Genomic DNA, 12,482 nt, shown 5'->3' on the forward strand with positions numbered 1-12,482 from the left:
GCATGAAACTTTCATGAATCATCACTAGCATTCAATGCATTGTGTAGAAAAAGATTTTCACGTGCATTCTACTCTTGTGAATCTTGGCTCCTCGTAAAATTTGCAAGTTTCATGCACGCAAACATTTCTGGATTCACAGTAAAAGTGATCTCATAATTATAATAATCATCAATTTTCTAAAATGTTGCCAAGATTAATTTAGGCTTACTTCTGTAGGTGCAAAAAGGAGATACTCCTTGACCATCTCCACCAAGAAGTCTGGGTTCATCTGAGTGAAGTAGTCGCTGCCCAGAGGAAGCCCCTTCAGGGACTGGAAGTGGACAGTGCTGGCCTCGTTCAGGAGTCCAAGCGATGTCTCGGCGGACTTGTTGCGCTTCCTGGACAGGAGGGCGCGCAGGAACAGAATGTCCTGGGGCAGAGAGTTTGGGAGACGAGGGTGTTTTATTCCAGAGTTTCAAAACATTTGGATCATGCAGAACTTCCAAAGAAGGCAATGTCTGGTCCTTTGTTCTTAAAGTGAAAAGTCACTCCATATTTGAGTTGGTTTTGATAATACGGCAAAATCTAAATAAATCAAAATTACTGGAAAGGTTTAAGTTTGCCCTATCTGATGATGGACTTACTTTGAAATAATTAAAAATGGCACTTAGCCCTTCTTGCAATAAAACTCTTCACTTGGTGAACACATTCATGTACAGTCTCCCAGCTTTCCTTCTCAAACTCTGGGGTGACCGGCCTGAGAATGTGGGTCACCTTCATGGGGCTGGTCAAGCAGAGTTCAGGGCTACTCACCGAGGACTTGCCGATGCTCTCCTGGATCTCCCCTAGAAAGTCCAGCTGTTGCTCAGCATCATCCAGCTGACCGTCGTGCAGCTGGTATCGGATGATGCCTGGTGGTCAAGTTCAAAAGGAGAAGTAAGGATGGTGAGGATATTGATGCGAGGAAAGATAAGCAATATAAATATCTGGAGAGTGTTTCCAATGTCATTACTCCTTGTTCACAAGAATCTATTTTACCAAGCTGGTGCAAAGATTGGACATGATCTTGTGGGAAGAAAGATAATATTGCACAGCAATTGTATTCTTTTCGCAATCAAGTTTTTCTAATGAAAGAAGACAGAATGACTACTACAGTCATTGTATGCAGGTATGGTTGGACAAGAAAATCACTTCAAAAATTTCCCAAATATGTCACTAACTTAAAACATTTTTGAAACGAAAAAAAAAATTGCCCCCCTTTTATAACTGAAGGTTACAAACATACAGAGGATACGTCTCTTCATTGCCTTGATTTCAAAAGCTAGAAACCCTTTAACTGATTTCTTAAAGGAGTGTTCTTCATCAGGAAATCTTGAGTCATTATGCATAGCATAGTCTGCCACGAGTACATCTCACTTCATGACATTCTTCTAGTTTATTTTGCAATCAACATCACAAGTAATCACAGCTCAGAAAGATATAGATTGGCTTATCTTTTCTACATATTCTCTTGGTACAGATCTAAATAAAAATTGAAAAAAAATCAGAAAATCTCTAAAATTTCAGGAAGAAATGGCCAGGTCCGCCATCATACTGTGTCAAATTGTATCTACTAGCGAATGACGCATCACCTGTGAGGGCCACAACACTGGTCTCGTCCAGTTTCATGGCCGTCCTGTACGCCTTGACCGCATCCCGGTTCTTCCCCTGCATCATCTGCTGGTAGCCGCTCTCGTTGTAGAAGTCGGCATTGTTGCCATCCAGCGATATCGCCCTCTCCACCATCGTCATGGTCTGGAGGAGGATCTGAGGGCTTCTGGAACACTGGACGGGAATGGAAGCAGAGTTTGTGGTGTCACTAGTGACATCACCAGCTTTTTTAAAAAAATATTCATCGCAAAGCGATCTAACCCTAAGTTTTGTAGAGCATCACATTGGAGGCACTGTGGGGGCTTAATTGAGCATGGATAACTACATTTAGCTCCTCCTTATTCTAATCTTTTATTCTTTAGGATAAGCTGCCTCCTTCTAGCCTGAAGACTATTGCAGATAAGAACCATTTTTAACGGTTTGACCACTTCATAGGGATTTCAGCCTGCTTTTTACGAGAGAAGTGGGTTTTCTTATGAGCAAAGGGCATAGCTCTACTACACACAAGAGCAACGGTCTATTAAGAGTCTTCAAAAAGACTTGGCAATGAGAATACAATGCCTTGCCAAAGGGGAATACTGCTGGGCTTGGATGCCAACCTCTTCATATGTGCATGGAAGCTCATGGTCTTATCTGCATAGTCTCAATCGCTCAGCAATAACAAATCCTCCAAACATAGCTATTCCAGGAAATATATTCTATTGCAGTCCCAATGTGATTTAGTATCTGTGGTACAGCAATTATCATTTCCAGAGAATGATAAAATCCATTTCCCCTTCGCCAATTATTGATCTAGGATAGAGCTATTATGCTCGTGCTCTTTTGAAATTACAGGCCACTGCAAAGGTCACTGTGATGGTGTATTTCAAATTGTTTTTTTTATTAATCTACTGTGAAGATCAGTTGGCCTTTTTTATGATGACCTGACAGCACAATATTACTGCTGCTTGGGAGTGTACAATGTCACTACTGCTTGGGAGATATCAAGAAAGGATAATCAGTCCACTCACCACACGTGCAAACGTCTTGGCAAAGTGGCAGTAAATGTGGGCGTTCTTTGGCTCAAATCTGTCAATCACTTGGATGAGCTCTCCAATCTTGGCTGCAGCCTGTAGGCACACAATGTGGAGACAGTCAAGCAAACCAAACAACCACAAAGTTATCAGCATTATACAATCACCCAAGCTTCACTCTTTGTGCGCTGCACTTAGTGACCTCTGATCATTCTGATGGTGTGCTTTTAAAGAGGAAGCATTCTTTAACTAGAGTGCTCACTTTGAGAGCACAGACCTCTGCCAAGCATGCAGCTCATTTCCATCACTGATCTTGTTCTTCCATAGAGATTTCAGTGATTTTTACCCATACGTACTTATAGCATTGTACATTCTGTGTACTGAAAGTCGCCTTATTTCCCAATATAGAAACCTTTGATACGTCATAAACCCTCAGCTGCACAGCGCGCCTCGCCCTAGTAGAAACTATAGCTTTAGTGCGCGCATGCAAACCTCACATACGCGCAGCCTGAACTCCCACGTTCATTGACCCTACCTGCCAAAATATCAAAAATCCTTTATAAATTCCCAAAAAATTCTCGGATCACTACCAAAATTTAATTATCTGTTTCTTGTATCATTCTAAACCTTTCCTGCAAGTTTCATCCAAATCTGTTAACTACTTTTTGAGTTATTTTGCACAAGGACAAACACACAAACCAACGATAACGAAAACATAACCTCCTCCCTTGGTGGAGGTAAAAACATACATGAGTGCATGAATGACTGGATGACTGATGTTACAAGGCAAAGTTGGGAAGTGTGATGCCCTAATCTGCAGTTCTCTACGAGTTCAAATGGGAGTGCAGTCTGTATCTTTGTACCAAGTTTAGCAGGTCTAGAGGTCCACACTCAGTAATCTGCTCTGCAAGTCTACAATTTCAGAATCTGTATGCACTTCAAGTGGTTTTGATGGGTTTGCAATTAGTAACAAGATCAACAGGACCAGAGGTTCGAAGTTTGTATTCAGGTCAAACAATTTACAGATTGACAATCTATACTTATACACAGTCTGTACTTGGGTCAATAAGTTTCATTTTCACAGTTTGCACTTGGTTTAGTAAGTCTATAGGGTCTCAGCCTGTACTCGGATCAAAAAGTTCCACAGGATGGCAGATCGCTATTGGCTGAAAAGGCCTACTGGTTTTCATTTATGCGGCGAGAGGGTGAAGTACCTCTGCATAATTGCCCTCTTTGCAGAGCAGCTGTAAGACCTGCAGTCTTATGGCTTCAATGCAGTTTGGCTCCTGGACGATGGCTCTGAAAAGAAGGATATAAGACATCCATTAGTCCATGTTCGACACAAATTTCATTGTTTGGTGCCATGCTCGACACACATTTAATTGTCTGGTGCAATAAAATCAAAGAGGAGAAGTATCATCAGCTTGATTTGCATGTGTCAATAGAAATTATGAAAGTATCTTTTATTTGGGGTCAGTGAAATGGATTCTAACAAATGAGCTAGCTGTGAGAAAAAAAAAATTGTCCTTTACAATCACAAATAACAATTTGTTCTACATCATCATTAAATCGCGGAACCTTTTGTTCCAATGTCATCACTTTCAACTGAAGAGATGCTAGCTGTCATTTAAAACAGAACAATGTGAATGATCTGTAGGTGATGGCTACAGTTGTAAACAGAGATGAACAAGTTGAATACTTGTCAATGAATACAAAAACCTTAGATTTGAGTTCAACTGTGTAGGCTTGATGTGTCCAGTACCTTTGAGCTAATTCAACAGTCTGCTCCCAGTCCTGCAGAGCTAGCTGGAGCCTCATCTTCTCGATGAGGGCTGGCATGAAGCCTGGGTAGGAGACTACTGCCTGGTTGACAAGCTCCAAAGCCCCGCTGTAGTTGTGCCTCATGCCCATGTAGCGTGCCTTGCCCAGGAGGGCGCTGATCGCCTTGGGGGTAGCACTGCAATGTGTGTGCACGCACATGTGTGAAAATGGGAGATGCGAAAGGGATGCTGTATACGCCAAATATTTCATGAGGTTTCTATTTTTGTGAATTTTGCGAGTCGGGTGCTCTTCATGAATTCAAAAACATGCGAAGATATCAACTCTCATCCTGACATGGACGTGACATGCACGCATACACTGTACATTATTTTCTCCGTTCAGTGTTGTGCTCCACAATCACAAAATTGTCGGGAAGTCCCGATTTGCAAAAAATTACACTCACTAAATATATGGCGTATACAGTATATGATCAGGGAAAATTCTGCCCCCAGAAGAAAAAGATAAATGAAGTGAGGAAAGCGGGTTTTACATCCAAGTCGACATACACCAACCAACACATGCATACCTTTTCATAAATCTACCTCTATGAACCGGATACTCAGAGCCACATGAAGTGTCTCATATATGAATTGCTAAACATACTGAAGTCATAAACTTTCATGTCAAGAAAATAAAATGGTCACAAAGCCAAATTTCAGTTATATTAGATAATTTCACTTGATTTTAATCCCCCTTTAGTCTATGAATACCCTCAAATCACAGACACCACATACAAGCTGCTCTGCATAATTGTTCCTTTCATAATCATCATCAATTAATGAAAGTGCTAATGAAGATACTACGGCGTACCACAGTATTTGCATGACAGTTAAGCACATGTGATGTTTACATCTTCATCGCGGTCTTTTTTTTAAAAAGATAATTAACAACATACAGCTCTCTTTCTCTATATGTTTTGGACTCTTTGCGGTTTCCACCCACTAAAATATACATTGCTGACTTTCAACAGTCACAAGGGCAATGTGAAACAGTCACAACTCCAGATTCTCTTGGAAGCAGCTAAACTTCATGCATAGCAGATTATATCCTACACACCCCCCCCCCCCCCCCCCCCCGACACACACATACATACATACACACACACACACAACAAATGTTGGAATGCTATGAGGCTACCTGAGGACTTCTTCAAAGAATTTGCCGGCCTTCTTCAGGTAGTTGTCTCTGCCCGACGTCAGGTCAATCCAGCCCCGCAGAGTTGAGCCCTGGATAATCATACCAATCACATTCACAAGAGTTTGGTAGGCACAATGAATATACATAAAAAACAATAAGAATAGAAGAAATTGGCCTTCATCTGCAGAGAAAGATGCCATCCATGGAAGAAAGTGCAGGAATGGGCTGAAACAATTGCCATAAAACAGAGAAACTTGTAGTGAAGACTGACAAATTAAAAGAAATGGCCAGTTCAGTGATTGGTATGAGTCATCTACAATGGTAACTGATGGACATCCCTATTTAACAGTAAAACAAAACAAAAAAACAAAACAAAAAACAAACAAACAAAAAAACCAACAACAGCAACAACAATGAAAAACACAGAAATATGATAACTTGACTCATACATATACTACTTGAATTTCGATGAGTTTTTTGTGGATATGATGTCAAACATTCCATTTTCTTAGAGCTATGTTTATCCTTACTCCGCTCAAGTAAGATCAAGGATACAAAGTTTCCATCAATTTGAGTCACTCTTATCAAACCTGTGAGCAAATTTTCAGCAAATTTCACAAGCATTGTTGGTGGGATACTCATATCAGTCATGTGTCAAAATCATTCATGTGTCACAATCATACTCACATCAAGTGACGATCCTCCAGCCATTTTGATGGACCTGTCGACATACTCTCTGGCCTTGTCATGCCGACCAGTGTGCCACAGGAAGAGGGCAGCAAAATACACAGCCTGCCCATGAATGATTAAAAGAAAAAGAAGAAAGTATAATTTATATTGTGTTGTCAACAGGGATGGTTCACTGATACACATTATCCTGGGGAAACTTAATTTGCTTTGCCATGGATGCTCAATATCTTGTTTGAGGCTTAGAGGTTTCACAGAGTATATTCAACAATACTGTGATTCATAGATTTTTAATATTACGTCAAATCTGTCAATCAATACACTCATCTTGCTACTTTTTTGTTCATTATTTTCACAAAAAAAGAAATACTGCCATACATGAAGTAATTTTCTAGTGTACAGACTTGCTGACTGAAAGCGGACTCCTGGATATTGAATGCAACATGATTATAGTTCTTATCACATGTAAGATATCTATTGAGTGACGGTGCAACTTACCTTGTCACTAGCCCTCTTTCTGTCATCTTTCATTTTGGCATCTAATTCTTGAACTGCCTCTTTATCTGCCATTGTAAAAAAAGGGGGATACACTAGTTAAATCAAAGAAATAGTAGAGTCAAGCTTTAAAATGACACTTTTGGTTGAAGGAATTTCAGAATTTTCGAATGGTTTGATGTACAGACTACACTCAAGGGGTTTATTATGTAAGACATGGGTCATCCAGCATAGAAGTTGAATGCACACTCGTGCTGATATGTTGAGGAATACTTCATCAGTCATTGCGATTACAAACTTGTAAGCTGCAGAGTGTAAAACAAGTATTGTGCCTCCCTTATTAAAAAAAAAATGATAATAATAATAACATACAGTGTACAAATAAATAAACTATAAATGTACAATCGGAATGTGGGCACATCTTTGACAACATATAACGAATGACAATGCTGGTGGCATTCAAAGTTACTTCACAGAATAGCTCTCAACCTTTCATCGCAATTTTTCTTTGAACACGAATCAAAGTGAATCAGGGAAACTATCTGAAAAAAAGAATATCATCAAGTAGGCATGTGTAAGACGTCACACATGTGTCATGTCAGATAAGATTATTAGGGTGCGACATATGACTCACCAACATTCTTGCTTTTCTTGTGTGCATAGATAAGAGCCATTGTGGAGCACAGGATCACATCCGGCTTGTCACGTATAGACTCCAACTCCCGCATTCCTTCACTGAGACGGTCTATAGGAAAAATCCAAAACGGTAATTGCTGGAATATATCATGCAAAAATAATTATCTGCTACATATCGTCGCTGGGGCAACAAGACCTCGTCTCTACAAAATGTCAAATGTTCAGGAAAGCAAAAAAACATGGCGGCCAAAGCACTGGTGAATGGGATAGCCTTTCCTTTCACATGCCGTAGTGGCTTCATTTTTGGAGTAAGACAGTTGGGATTTGGACAGGACATCAATTAACCCATTATTTGACCATTAATCCAAAAAAGTCATCTTCACCAAAATTGCTGATACAAGGTCTTGTCACCCCAGCGACGATATGTAGATCAAAGTATTGAGATCATTCAGAGAGAGCTCAGTGGCTAGGTGTACACCGGACCACCAAATTCCTATTGCAACTTTTTCTTCTTGTGGGCTACGAATAACTGAGAGGCTGTTAATAGCATGATTAGCTCCTGACTTGTATTCCTTTGTAAAATAAAGTAAATATCACAATGTGCAGGAATTTAGAATGAACACAATTATCCTGACTTCAAATTTTCAGAGATTTTTTAGTGTATAATATGTGACCACAAACAACTCCACAAGCTCTCTTCCATACAGGTACAATCTGTCATTAGTCTGTAAGTAGCATGGCTGACAAGACTATTTCAGTCCTTTTAACCAGTTGAGGACGAGTCCTGAGTATACTCGGGCAGGTGTCTATGGGAAATGCGTAATGTAGCAAAATCAGTCCGTCCTCAACAGGTTAATCATTATCAACAGCACTTGTCTCTGTCACTATAATAGCTCACATATTGTTCAACAAAAATAAACACATTACACACGGAATTTATCTTCTAGTATCTATCTCGACACAAATCCTCTTGGTATCATGGTAAAATTTTGCCCAAGGATACACTGCAGTGACTTGCAATGGAGGGCGACTAACATCCAAAAGAAATAATGTATCAATGCGACCAGTCACTGACCTTCCAGAATGAGACCATAACCCTTGAAGAAGAGGAGTACAGGATCGCTGCCATACTTCTTGATGGCCTCAAGGGCTACACGCTGTACATGGCGGTAGAGCTTCTCCTGACAGTAAAAGTTGATGGCCGCCTGACATTTGTCGAGAGAGTAAGAACGCAAAATTAGACAATGGTACTGTACAGTGTGCATAAAAGTGACAAGAAACTATTATGGTTTTGCTTTCAGTGGCTAAGGTATTGATGTTTGTGTTTTAATCAATAAGCAGGTTCCATTCCAATGTCCTTAAATAAGAACTTTAAGAACTTCATTCTACCTAAGGACTAGCACAAAGCATGTACCAAGCTGCTAAAATGAAATTTACACAGTGTATAAGCTTCATACATGCATACCATATTATCTCTTTTGGAATTGTAGAGTGCTTTTGTTGTGTTGTTTGTAATGCCTTTGTTGTGTTGTTTGTAATGTTGATTTCTTCATTTAGACTTCAGCAGTGAAAAAAAAACAGCTAGCTGCAAGATCTTCAATTATAGCACATGAAATCCACACTATTGGACCTTTCATTTAATCAAATTTATCATCTTCTGTACTCACCAAAGTTGAGACATCTGAATCAGCCATTATCAAGATGACTCTTGCTTCCCTTTCCTTCAAACTAAAATGAGGCAGCCATCAGTCGCTTTCTGGGAAATGCAGATTTCAAGAGAAATACTTCATGACAAGACTCTACAAAACTTCAAAAGACAAGTTTAGTAGTTAGATAAATCCCCCAATCATCACACAATCAGAGTATCATCAGTAAAAATAGATTTATCTTCTCTTCAACAGTAAATTAACATTAGTAGAACCTAGAGCTCTATCCTTACATTTAATTCAAATTCAAATTCAAAGTAGTTTATTTTCACAAGTTCAGTTAAAAAACATACAGACAGACAATCAATAAAATCAAATATACAAACCAAAAATTATTTTGGGTAAGTACATAATCATAGTTAAAAAGTGTGTGTTGAAGATTGACATAACAATTAAAATAAATGGTGGAGGAAATCAGCAGTAGGCCATTGGCCTTTCGAGGCTGATCCCATGAACAAATTTACAATATTAAAGATGTATGTCATTATACACTGTATCATAAATCGCGAGTCACATAGAAAGGAAACTACATTTGCAATGAATAAGGACAAAAAAAGAACATCCAAAAGAAAGGGACCCAGACATACCAAAAACAACCATGGAGGAGTGGGACAAATGGGCAAGAATCATGATTAAATGTAATTAAAAAACAATTTGCGCAAACAATATTTTATAAAAATCTGCATAAGGGCAAACAAAGTTCCATGTCATAACAATACTGAGTACCACTGAATATACTCTACAATCGAGAATCTTAACCTGATTCTATGCCGAGCAATACAAATTGCAAGGCCTTAAAAACGATTAACAACCGAGCCCCTTCCACTACCCCCAGGTAACTAATCAGTTACTTGGTATTTGCTTGACTTTTGTCTTCATTTTTTTTTCCATTTTTCGCTTTGTCGATGATTGTTATCAGGATCTAACATTACACTATTTAATGCAAGCCGCCTATAATTAAACCACAATGCTGTCCAAAATTTGACCATCTGCTACAATAGAAACCTATGTGCTTTTGTGCACGGTCAAACCTCTGCACGGGAGGTCTGGTGCAGGTGCAGCAACAGTTTCATGACTTCACACTAGTAGGATCTACATCCATACCACGACATTATTAAATTTACAGTACATGTGCACGCGATCAGTTACCTGGCATTTGCTTGACTTAAAAATTGTCTTTATTTTTTTCCCCATTTTTTGTTTTGTCGATGACTGTTATCAGGATCTAACATTACAGATTGTAGCTAGTGACTAGCTCGGCGAGACTGGTTCTATTTGTTAGAGTAAAACCACCAGTTTTCGGCCACCCTCCAGAATTCGGACACTTATCACACTAATCACAAGCCAGCAAAATTCTATTGTCACAACACACGCATATCACATCATTTCACATACTGGCACTGTCATTCAAAACATGAAAATCCCGTAGTTACATGTACCTCCAAAAAAACATCAAAAATCCCAAATTTCACTGTCAAAATTGTAGAATCAGCGCAACTTTTCCGAATTAAGTTCAGTGTTAAGAATCAGGGTCGCCGAAAAAAAATCGCTTAAAGGGGCATTCTAGACAATTTTCATAATTTCACATCATGTACCAGGTACTACATAAATCAACGGCTCCATGCATAGATTTGTGGAATTTATTATGGTTCTTGAGCAGAGAAACAATATTTTGAAAAACCTTCAACAAATTACACTGAACAAGACTGATGACATAGGAGACTCTCATATTTCAGATATGTAGCTGAATTCCATTACAATACTGCTAGCTTGCGAGTTCACCTGTGCATAATCTATGCATGCATTCTTCTTTTGTTCTGCTTCTTTGAGTTCCACTCATGCATTCTTAAGGTGAATCTGCCATGTCATCATCCTTGTTCATTGCAATCGTTATAAATTTCGAAAATATTCTTATTCTTCATCCCAATTATCATAAATTCTGAAACTATGTCTTTAGAATAACTAATTTATAGGTTTGAGTTTCTTCAGTTTGTCTCCCTCTACAAATGAAAATTTGTTAAGATTGCAACTGCTGATCTGTAAATCAACAAACATGTCGGAAAAAAGGAACCAGTGGCTTGAACCTGTCATCTACTGCTAATTTATAGTTATTCAAATGTAAAAATTGAAAAACATCCGGAGGTCTCCTTTAAAAATCAAGTACACCATTCTGCTGCGAGATTTTTTTCGCTTATCACAAGCTAAGAGTGTGATGGTATCAGCAAAAACACAACAGAAAAACAAAATCTCCATACATGCTGATGCAGGGACTAAATGTACAGGGCCAGGGGTTGAGGTGATATACTTGATATTAATGATAAGGAGATATCATGGTGATACTGATATATTTTCTATTATAGGCCTATTGGCATTTTGTGAAAGTCTACGAAGTATTTAACAAAATCAACATTAAAATAAAAGTAACGTCAGTTTAATATAGACCACATACATTGTTGTAATGCACTTGTCAATGTAATGACGCACCCCACTACCCCCGGACATGGGTGCGTCATGGTCATTTTTTGACTGACCACACGGGGTTTTTGACGGACACCACAGTCACTTTTTTGACGGACATAACGCTGCAAGTGACGAACACCACAGTCACTTTTTTGACGGACAACACGTTGAAAGTGACGCACACCTCGGTCACTTTTGTGACGGACATCCTCGGTACATATGACGCACCCCCGTAAATACTGAAACGATTTTTGCACACGTTTTATTCAAGCAATTTCATTTTCTTTTGGTTCGTACACATAATTTGTAAAAGTTTCGGCAAGTTTCCCTTACCATGTAAGCACCGTATTGTCATTCACCGTACATCACGCTGCTGCTACGATATTCCGTGCAGTAGTATGTATTCTGTGCATGCAATCCATACATGACAATCACATGTGTGCAGAATGCGCTGTGTGTGCGCGGCCATTGCTAGTGCGGTGGATGCATACTGCTGCAGCGCAGGTAGGTACACACCACGCCACGGCATTCATATTCCCGCTCGAATAACTACAGCCTAGTCGCGGTACGTAGAGATTCGCACAACTAACAGCGTCGCGCGCGCGTCTGGCCAGCTGGTCGGGCTATTAGGAGTGAGCAGAAAATAGCACGCGGCAGGCAGGTCTTCTGCTGCCGCTTCGACAGAAAAGATTGAACTAAGTTGTTACATCGCTGAACAGTCCCTGGTTTGAGATTGAGTATGCATGATTTCATGGGTTTGTTGGAGGGAAAATGTAAGGAGAAAGGGTGGCTTTTAAATTCTTTGCTTGCCAGATTCTGGCAAGCATTTTTTCCTCTTATTCCAAAACGCTTCCCGACTTTGATTTTCACTTGCCGCATGCGTGCAGTTTTCCATAGC

The 12,482-nt window shown here is 39.5% G+C and overlaps 1 protein-coding gene across 1 annotated transcript in view; it reads right to left on the reverse strand.

Annotated features, from left to right (window-relative positions):
- LOC139713759 (tetratricopeptide repeat protein 21B-like) overlaps positions 1-9,175 on the reverse strand; it is a 29,361-nt gene extending 20,186 nt beyond the window's left edge. The window contains exons 1-12 of the mRNA XM_071625460.1: positions 9,086-9,175; positions 8,494-8,623; positions 7,417-7,527; positions 6,786-6,850; positions 6,288-6,392; positions 5,601-5,689; positions 4,405-4,599; positions 3,857-3,941; positions 2,640-2,738; positions 1,611-1,803; positions 793-890; positions 209-409 (exon numbers count right to left, since the gene is read on the reverse strand). Coding sequence (XP_071481561.1) covers positions 209-409; positions 793-890; positions 1,611-1,803; positions 2,640-2,738; positions 3,857-3,941; positions 4,405-4,599; positions 5,601-5,689; positions 6,288-6,392; positions 6,786-6,850; positions 7,417-7,527; positions 8,494-8,623; positions 9,086-9,112 — 1,398 coding nt within the window. The 5' untranslated portion in view covers positions 9,113-9,175. The remainder of the gene's footprint in view (positions 1-208; positions 410-792; positions 891-1,610; positions 1,804-2,639; positions 2,739-3,856; positions 3,942-4,404; positions 4,600-5,600; positions 5,690-6,287; positions 6,393-6,785; positions 6,851-7,416; positions 7,528-8,493; positions 8,624-9,085) is intronic.
- Positions 9,176-12,482: the final 3,307 nt, after the last annotated feature.

Source organism: Diadema antillarum, unplaced genomic scaffold (genome assembly GCF_040938485.1).
Source record: "Diadema antillarum isolate AM-2024a unplaced genomic scaffold, OU_Dant_1.0 seq00002054_RagTag, whole genome shotgun sequence".
Classification (NCBI taxonomy): domain Eukaryota; kingdom Metazoa; phylum Echinodermata; class Echinoidea; order Diadematoida; family Diadematidae; genus Diadema; species Diadema antillarum.